This window comes from Cololabis saira, chromosome 11 (genome assembly GCF_033807715.1).
Source record: "Cololabis saira isolate AMF1-May2022 chromosome 11, fColSai1.1, whole genome shotgun sequence".
Taxonomy (NCBI): Eukaryota; Metazoa; Chordata; class Actinopteri; order Beloniformes; family Belonidae; genus Cololabis; species Cololabis saira.
Genome location: NC_084597.1, coordinates 35,282,951 through 35,292,673, shown reverse-complemented (window position 1 = coordinate 35,292,673; position 9,723 = coordinate 35,282,951). Strand labels below are relative to the sequence as shown.

Sequence of the window (9,723 nt, the reverse complement as noted above, 5' to 3'; positions counted from 1 at the left end):
GAAAAGCATAATAAAAGCCAGTTTGATGAAGAAATATCATGATAATTGTTAAGTTAGGTGGGTTTTCTTTTTTCCTCTTAAGCACCATTGTCATTTATTTTCTTTGAATCAAAAAAGAATACGACAATCTGTGTTTGACGACAGCTATTTTGTGTTATTTTATAACTGTTGTAGTTTTGTTTGTTTTTTTTTAAATTACATTTATTGAAAAAAGTGTTGTTTTTTTGTAAACTGCGTAATTTGTAATTTGTATTTTTTTATTATTACATTAATTGAAATTTGATTACTTAGGAAAAAGGGACAGATAAAATAAGCTTATTCTTCTTTCTGTTCCCCTTCATTCAAGGAAAGAGATTTGTTGTAATTATATTGAACTGTTTTGTTTTTCTTTTAATGATGAAATAAAGAAGAAGATAACTCTTACTCTTCTACAATGTACTGCTCCTTGGCATCTGTGGGTTCTTCCAAACTATATCTCACTGTAGTTGTACTGACAAAAAAGAACAGCTACTTTAAGACCCTGCTGTCCAAACACAAAAATGAGCAATTTGGTACCCTTTTTTCAAACTTTAATAAAACATGGAATCAGAAATGTTTGTGATAATTCTTTTTCTTTATTTTATTCAGTCTTGGGTGCATAAAGCACACAGAAAACATTAAAACATATTGGATGGGAGCACACTTCAGAAAAGGATAATTCTCCGATTAGCATGCTTTGTGCTAAAACGCTTCACAAATTCATCCAAATCCAATGACTTGGCCCGTCGATATTCAACGCTCAGCAAACCCGAGTGGCTCAGACGGGTATCACCCACGGTATTCCTTAAATGATTCTTAATAGGTGCTCGCGCTGAAAAGCTTCTTTCACAAGAAGCACTGCTCACGGGTGTCACTACAGCAATCTTTCCCAGCCGGAAAAGTTCAAAGAATACATCTTTGAAAGGCTCTAGAAAACCAACAAAGTCTGTGAGGGTGGTCAGTTCTTTCATTCCGTTCTGCTTCTTCCTTTCCAGCACCATCTTAACGTGAGCGACCTCGTTGGCCAAGTCCTCGAGCTCGGAATCAAAAATCTTAGCAAACGCAGTAAGTGTCTCTTTCTCTAAAAAGGAAGCACTTTGTGGGCTGAGTGCTTGGATTCCTTTCATAATAAGACAGTTGGGTTCAGAAAACCGTCTCTGCAGCTCACCGATCACTGAATCCAGAACCGGGTAATACAAATTTTTTTTAAAGCTGTCCTTGTCATCGTTTGATGGTTCAAAGCTAAGGTCACATTTTACAGCAGTTTCCTCAACTACTTTCCAAACATCCTCAAAACAAGCCTCACTTCTGTATTGCTGTAAAGTGGGAAGCAGTGATTCCACCAGAGCGACTGCTGCTGCCAGATCCGGGGAGGGAGACTGCAACATGTCCGACAGAAACCTGGACTGCCCTAACACTTTATGGAAAGTCACCAAAACACAGATGAATCCCACGTCAAGTTGTGGCAGTATCCCCCGAGCATCGGTGGCCCGATCCCCGTCGTTCTCCTGCCCGACCTCCTGAAGCACCCGGTACACGGCAGGAAGTCCATCCAGGACGTCACGGCAGGCCGAGTAGCTGCAGGCCCCCCCGGTGTCGCTTAGCGACGGCGTTTCACGAGGCCGGCCACCGCACATCTCCCTCTGCACAGCCTGCCATCTTGCATTTACATAAGATTCTGACAGGAAACTGTGCAGTTTTTGCATCAGTGCGGAAAAGCAACATGCCTCAGCCACTGATTTCACACTATCCACGATAACCAGATTTAAGCAGTGAGCCTTAGAGTGAACGTAAAACGCATATTTAGCCAGCTGCTGGATCTGCGAGCAAACGCCAGATTGCTCCCCGCTCGTGACAGCAGCTCCGTCGTAGCCCTGACCGACTAGGTTGTTGCGATACTCCAGCCCACGCTTTTCCAAACATTCAATGATCAAACTACTAAGACCGGCTGCATCGAGCTGATCGGCCTTCACAAAATCCAGAAAACTCTCATGAATGGCACCGTTATAGAAATATCTTACAACAAAAGACATTTGCTCTTTTGTTTCCTCTGCAACAACACCGAATACCTCACTTTGCTTTACTTCGTTAATTATTTCCTGTTGAACCATCTCTGCAAGAGTCTCCAGGATTTCGTTTTGTATGTTTTTGCTGGTGTATTTCGCATCGCCATTCAGGCGCTTTTCGATCAGAGGGTCGTGGTTTGCGAGTGTACCGAGGAGGGCTAGGAAGTTGTCTGGATCATCTGAGCCTTCAAAAACCTCTGCAGTTAGGAGCAGTACCTCAGCAAGGGATTTGATATACATTCGGTTCTCCGCTATTTTCTTTTCCCTTCCTTTGTTCGTTGATGTGATCATGGATGCTTCTTTGAACCCTCTCTTCCGGTCTCCCTGCTCTGTCCTGGGGAACATCTTGAGGACCGGTTGGACTGGACCGTCTGCTCTGGACTTCCAAATGTCTACAGAGAAACAAATAGAAGAAATATGTTAAAATTAGGAATGTCAAACGATTCATTTTTTTTTTTAAATCGCATGTTGTCCATAGTTAACTCGCGATTAATCGCATATTAATCGCACATTTATTCACACATTTTTTGCTGTTCTAAATTACCTTAATGTATTTTTAAAAATGTTTTTAATACTGTAAACATGAGAAAGGGCGAATATGCTTGCTTTATGCCAATGTTTATTCAACTTTCCACAAAAACACCTTTTGATCTCAATGTAACATTCCTTCATAAATAGAAACACAATATAGTCCCCAACTTTACACTTGTAAAGACTCACTTAAGATTCCTTGTTTTTTTAAGCAGCTCAAATGTAAAACTATGAACCATATGTATCACAAAACATTGTACAAGAAGTGCATTGGTCAGTTACATTTTCCATGTAATTATGTCTAACCTCATATGGAGGAAAATAAAAGGCTCCAAAAATATCCCCTTCTCCTAAGTGGGATCAAAACAAGGTGATACAAAAAATAAATTACAAACAAATAAAGTGCACGTGTAACAGCAGGGAGTGTAAAGCTGAGGACACTCCATTATAACATTATAAGACCACCCTTTTTTCTTCAATTTCTTGTTCATTTTAATGCCTGGTACCACTAAAGTGTATCATGTGACTAAAACAGACAGAAAAGAAAACACTGAATACATAAAAGCATTGTTTTTGGCAGTGTAATGCCATAGCTATTGATGTAAAAACTTAAGAGATTTAGGTTATTATCAAGAAAACCATGGAAAATGGCTAGGTATCAGCTCTTAAATAAAACTCTTATGAGCTATTTTTGTGGTTATCGTATTTTTGTCCTAACAAATGTACCTTTAGTTGTACCAGGCATTAAAATTAACAAGAACACAAGGAAAACAAGGGTGGTCTAATAATTTTTTCCATGACTGTATGTATTTACACAACTAATTGCATAAAAATATGCCCCCTGTGAGTAAAAGAAACTCTTGAAACTAATCAAATGGAAATTAACTGTTCAGGTGTATTGTTGCATGTCCCTACAGCAATACACCTGAACAATTTAGTCAATAAGATACTCACACAGAAAATCTACTTATTCAGACTCTCAGACGATCTGTCCTTTTGTAATTACAATAGTAACTTGATTAGCACTGTGGTATGAATTGTCTTGAGCAGGAGATGCCCAGAACTCAACCTGCATTTTGATGATGTCAGACAGACATGCATTGGCCTATGTTAATCTCGTCTTTTGATCACAACAGACAGTATATGTGTTTGTCAGGGTTCTCTGTCCTACAGGTCAGACAGAATAGCAAATAATTTATCTGTATGTGTTTTTGTATTTATTAGGTTACTTAAACTATCCTTCATGTGTTTTATTTCCAGTGCCTAGACAGAGTGTAAGAGTGGCAGCAAGTAGCCGATGGATTCCAGGCTCAGTGGAACTTCCCAAACTGCCTCGGTGCTCTGGATGGGAAACATGTAAACATTCGCCCCCCACCAGGAACTGGATCAATATTTTCCATGGTCCTGATGGCACTGGTCGACAGCAGTTACAGGTTCCTGTACGTGGATGTTGGTTGCAATGGGCGGATTTCAGATGGCGGAGTGTTTGGAGGATGCACACTGCAGTCTGCCCTGGAGAACAGAACATCCAACATCCCTGCTCCTGCACCGCTTCCTGCTTCTTACCAGCTGGCTCCTTATTGCATTGTGGCAGATGAGGCATTTCCTTTGAAGGAGTACATCATGAAATCATATCCAAACCGCAGGCTATCTGAAGAGCAGCGCATCTTCAATTACAGGCTGTCACGAGCTCGAAGGGTGGTAGAAAATGCTTTTGGCATCCTAGCCAACCGTTTGAGTCTTTCTTTAATTTTGCCAACAAATCCTGCCTTGAAGTAGGACCAAGCGTCAAGACTTCAAGCTTTGCTTCGCGTAGAAATTAAGTACATATAAATATCAGGAAACTGGATTCGTGGCCAAATATTAATGTCCATGGACCACTGGTTCTTGGGGTAACTGTACAGGTCACTGTCAAGTCCAACTGCCTTTAATTTAAGCCGATAATCGGCCGTTATCTCATCTTCTCCACTAGTTGCAGCCATTTTTGCCACTCAGTGCGAGTAAAGGGGCTGGTCCAGTGGGGAAGTGACATCAATGCAGACCTTCTTATAGTATAGAGGGTCTGATGTCACTTTCCCACTATAGTCTATACCCATTGCTTGTAATTTTAGTCATAATTTACGACTAATGATCTTACCGTCAGAGGAAGCCTCCTGTTGGTTGAAGCCGTCATGTTCCCCCTCACTCTGACTTTCATCAGTCGAATCGGCATCATCTAATAGAACTAACAAAGAAAATATCACAAAATAAGTAAGCCATTTTTCTATTCAAAATGCCATATGACCTTACCAATTTATTTATTTTAATACATAAAACACAAATAAAAACTAGATCCATACACTTGTACAAATTACCAAGTGTACTTGTATGTATTAGCGGCTGTAGGCATTTGGGCACTAAAAATAGTTAGATATTTGGTAGAACCTTAAACTGCATTAATTTCATTTTCATGTATTTATTTAGCACCATTTTTTTTTCAAAACAGAGTTCCACTCCCATCAACAACTGTGATGAAATAACAAAGATAATGTACAACAAATTAAAGAAATTATAAATATAAACGTAAAAGAGAACATGGATACAAGAATGAAATGTTTTTTTTTAATAACTTTCTGAAGGAGGTAAAAGATAATGTTGACTTCAGCAACACATTCAAGTCATTCCAGAGTTTTGGATCTAAATGTAATATTAAATTGATGACCAGATGTTCGACAGACGGGTAAATGAAGATTGCCACTGTGTCTAGTAGTTGGATATGAATTAAAATCAGATGAAAAAGTAAAAAACTGCTGGAAAGTGACAGGAAGATCTTGTTTTCTATTGATAAACTTATGCACAAACAAGCATGAATGAAAAACATTAAGTTTATGAATGGATAATAGTGAATATTTCATAAAAAGAGGTGCAGAACTGCATTTATCCTCTATGCAATCTCAATGAATGCCATTTCCTGAACAATACATTGTACTCAGGGGGGGCTATAAATTACCTTTTTTCTTCATCACTAGCCGGGTTTGGCTGGTAGATGTTAATTGTACTAGCCGAACATACGATCACTATCAGTCAAAGCGTGTAAACTTTCTTTTCTACCAGCCAAACTGAATTTGGTGTTAATTTAGAGCCCTGGTAGTTCTGTTTTGTGGCCATCTGGTTTTAGGGTTGCCAACCGCCCCTTGAAAAACGGAATCGTCCCGAATTGAGCTGAAAGGGGACGCACTTTGTCACGTATTACTGTGAGAGCCAGAAAATGCCAACGGAAAATGGTATCGAGCTGTTGAGTTCATAAGTAATTTCTTTCCGTTTTACTACATCTGTAGCTACAGTCATGGCCTTTGAGGCACAAATATGTTTACAAGTTGTCTACAAACTTTCTGTTTGTACTTTTGTTATTGGAGGGAGAGAGAGAGAGAGAGAGAGAGAGAGAGAGAGAGAGAGAGAGAGAGAGAGAGAGAGAGAGAGAGAGAGAGAGAGAGAGAGAGAGAGAGAGAGAGAGAGAGAGAGAGAGAGAGAGAGAGAAAATGTGTAACCGAAAGGGGTGTAGGTAGAAGCAAGGCTTATATATACCTCCCCTTTTAGTGGTACCTTGCATTGGTTACAGCAAATACAAAAGAGCAAAGCTCAAGACTTTGAAATGAATTATCAGTAAACTCAAATATCCTATCATACAAAATAAAGAAAGGTTCAGAGCTCAAAACCCAAAAATAACTTAAATTTCCCATCATAGCAAAAATAAAAAGTAGTGCATTACGCAAAACCCAAAATATAACAGTACAGACAAACGGGCAAACTTAATTTTCAATACCATAACGACAAATTACGTAAGTAAAGACAACTGGTTTTTACTGACCCGGTGAGGGAGGACTGGGACTCGTGGACTGGTCCTGGTCCTGGTCCTGGTCCTGGTCCTGGACTTGTTGTTCCTGTGAACTCGTGCTTCCATCTCCTCCACCTCCAGGCTTTCTTTTGACGAGAAACTGAGCGATTCCCTGCTTTCTCTTCATCCTCTCTGTCCCAATACCCGACAAACACAACACTTTATGATTAACCAAGAACATGAATCTCTTAATCTTCAACAATCAGGTCGATGTAATTTTATAATCCAACAGTTTTAATGTAGGCTGGGTACAGTTTAGTTTAATACAAACCTAAACGTGATCCTCTTTGTTGAAGCAGAATGAAGACGCAAACCTCAAGTTCTGTTCACAACAAACACTTTAAACGGAAGTGAATCTTCCCTCCAAACCTCACTCTTCTTCTATTCAGTTGTATTGACGCGGCAGGCGCAGCGCCGCCAGCAGTTCGGGGGCGGAACTGCAGCAGCGATCGTCACATTCTCAGCTCGCCCGTTGATTGACAGAACAGGGGAACTTTAGGGGCCAATCAGATTACAGGCGGGGCCTCGCTCGGCCCCCACGGCCCACATCATTTAGCGGATGACACCACCCACGACCACGACTCTCTATCAAACCATTCAAAAGCAGAGGTGGAAAAAGTACAAAATATTGTACTTAAGTAAAAGTACAGATTTTCTGCTTGAAAATTACTTAAGTAAAAGTAAAAAGTACCTCAAATTAAATATAATAAAGTACCAAAAGTACATGGTGTAAAATGTACTTAAAGCAGCACTATACTTTTCCACCTTAATATCATATTTCCAGAGTCATTGTGATGGTACATCAACTTCCAACAGGTTTAATGACACCTCTGTCATGGTCTGAGGGGTATCACCTTCACTGGCACTATTGGCGCTTTCGCACTAGTCCCACCTCAGCTCGCTTCTACCCGCCACGGCCCCGTCTTGCACTTTTGCACTAGGGGCTGAGGCGTGTAGAGCCGCTCCAAGCAGATACTTTTTCTGTAACCATTCTGTCGAGATTCTAACCGGGCTGAGCCGGGACTATTTCTGTCGTCATAACCCTTGAAGCCACTGATGGGTCGGGGGCAGCCCCCCAGTCTCGCGCTCAGAAGGTGTGCCGATTTTTTCCAGTGGCCAGCCGCGGTACTGCAACCAAAAATCCCATGTGGCCCAGAAAGCTTTTTTCCCATAGACCGCAATAGTAAAAGAGAAGCCTCTAAAACTGTTCACAGGACACCTCCAGCTGTAATCACCGGCAATTACTAATCTTTGTATTCTATATTTTTAAATCATGGACTTTATATCCGTCAAAAATGTTTTATAACGGCCAGAAAAGTCAAAGAAAAGTCTCTTTCTGGGTGTGACGTCACGGCTGACGTCACAGCCGTGTCCGTGCATTCCACGGATGTTTATATTAATATATAGTATGTAATTATATTATATTAATACATTAATAATATATGTAATACTATACATGTAATAATATACATCAATTAAGATATTATATTAATACATATTATATTAATATTCGCGTCATTGCCCCGGGGCATGATGGGAGGCCCCAGAGCATCATGGGAGGTGACTCAACTGCGCATGCTCTATGGGCCCGTGTATGCAGAAGTAAACCCGGAAGTCAGAGATTTTTTCGGCACATGCGCTGGCTGAGCAGAATGCATTGAAATGAATGGGCGGCCATTTTTGGCACTGTATCCAGTTATATAATACATCCATGGTCGGGGGTCCTGAATTGGTCCTGAATCAGGAAGCGGGAGTCAGCGCGAGGGCGACCCGCGGCTCGCCGCAATTTTATTATAAAGCGCAAACGTCTGTTTGGTGATCCAACTCTGAGGTGCAGATGTTCATAAACCTGGTGACTGAGGAGAGAATTAAAAAAGGGATGTAGACAGGCTGTTTTTTTCTCAGCCGCTCGCGGCTCCAGCTGATATCTGATCAGCGCCGACACAAACAAAGGTGTTGCGCAATCGAGTACGTCACAGCAGCTTCACCCCAACCCCCCCACTTCTCCCCTGGCTGTGGAAAAACACACGGGTGGAGCCGCGACGAGCCACGCCCAGCTGTGTCGGGCCGATTAGGTACTCGTGCGAAAGCGCCATATGTAACTTCGAGGTGGATGGTAGGAACCCTTCCACACTACTGGTAAAGCACTACCGCTTTTGTCCAAAGGAGCCCGCCAAACTCAACAAAAGCTGAAAGTTACATTGTGCTGCTTTAAGTACAAAAGTAAAAAGTTAAAAGTACAAAGTACAAAATTCAAAGTACAAAATTCTTTTCAAAAGGATTGCAAATAAAGTCCCAACATTCAATTCAATTCAATTCAATTTCATTTTATTATTGCATTGTCATGCTGTCGAAAGTGGCTTTATTCCAAGAAGTTGCTTACAACTCTCAATAATGGTGATATTATTCTGACCCCTTTTGCGTTCGTCTCCATTACCCCATTTTAATTTCTCCCTTTGCTCATCACTGCTGCTGTACCCCATTGGCCATTGACAGGTCCATCCCCAGCCTGTAGTATGCAGTGACAACATTAAGCAACCCCAGCTGATAAAGGATGAGACTCTTGAACGGATTGAACTTTTGAATGCCAAAACAACCTTATAAGGGGTGGAATGAAAGAATGGTGCCCATGGACACTCCCTGAGATGATGATTCCACCACGCCCATGGTGGAATAGGTGGAAAAACACACAAAAAAAAACACTACAATTTTTACATATGGCTGTTGATGAAAACAACTGAGAAACCATACTGTAACTATAGGAAATAAAGTTTAAATCAAACATTTGACAATGAATTACTATTGCTTTGCATTAAATCAAATGACAAACTCCACAGAGTGCTATACTGAATTATTGTAAGTATACGTATTACTGTAAGAGTCAAAAAATAGTCATAAAATGCCAATGGAAAATGGCGTTGAGCTGTTGAGTTCATACGTTATCTTTTTTTCTGTTTTACTACAACTGTAGCCTACAGTCATGGCCTTTGAGGCACAAATATGTTTTCTACAAACTTTCTTTTTGCACTTTTGTTATTGCACTAAAAATGTGCAGAATGGATGTCCTGCTTTATTTTTATTGTTTCATATTAATTTATACAATTTTAAGTTAAGCAGGAAAGGTTTCTGTTTGTGATGATAAGTGACAAACAGGCTACCGTAGTCGCGGTGTTGACGTCATCAGAGTGCGTTCAGGAAAGCCCGGTGTATGTACCGTGTGTGTTGCCAGTTAAT

At 40.6% G+C, this 9,723-nt stretch overlaps 1 protein-coding gene across 2 annotated transcripts; it reads right to left on the bottom strand.

The window, feature by feature from the left end:
* Nucleotides 1-586: 586 nt before the first annotated feature.
* On the bottom strand, nt 587-6,864 carry LOC133454740 (zinc finger MYM-type protein 1-like). 2 transcript variants are annotated; one of them, XM_061733465.1, is made up of 4 exons: nt 6,761-6,864; nt 6,463-6,621; nt 4,753-4,839; nt 587-2,476 (listed from the first exon to the last, which is right to left on the bottom strand). In XM_061733465.1, the coding sequence occupies exons 2-4, from the start codon at nt 6,614-6,616 to the stop codon at nt 684-686; spliced, it is 2,034 nt and encodes a 677-aa protein (XP_061589449.1). In that variant the 5' UTR covers nt 6,617-6,621; nt 6,761-6,864; the 3' UTR covers nt 587-683. The 2 variants fall into 2 exon arrangements, with proteins under 2 accessions (XP_061589449.1, XP_061589448.1); XM_061733464.1 differs by having other exon boundaries at nt 6,463-6,617; nt 6,761-6,828.
* Nucleotides 6,865-9,723: the final 2,859 nt, after the last annotated feature.

Coding starts and splice junctions, on each gene's coding strand:
- LOC133454740 (XM_061733465.1), bottom strand. CDS start 6,616: ATGAAGAGAAAGCAGGGAATCGCTCAGTTTCTCGTCAAAAGAAAGCCT. Junction 4,840..6,462: donor TCCCAGTCCTCCCTCACCGG/GTCAGTAAAAAC, acceptor TTTCTTTGTTAG/TTCTATTAGATGATGCCGAT. Junction 2,477..4,752: donor ACAGGAGGCTTCCTCTGACG/GTAAGATCATTA, acceptor GTTTCTCTGTAG/ACATTTGGAAGTCCAGAGCA.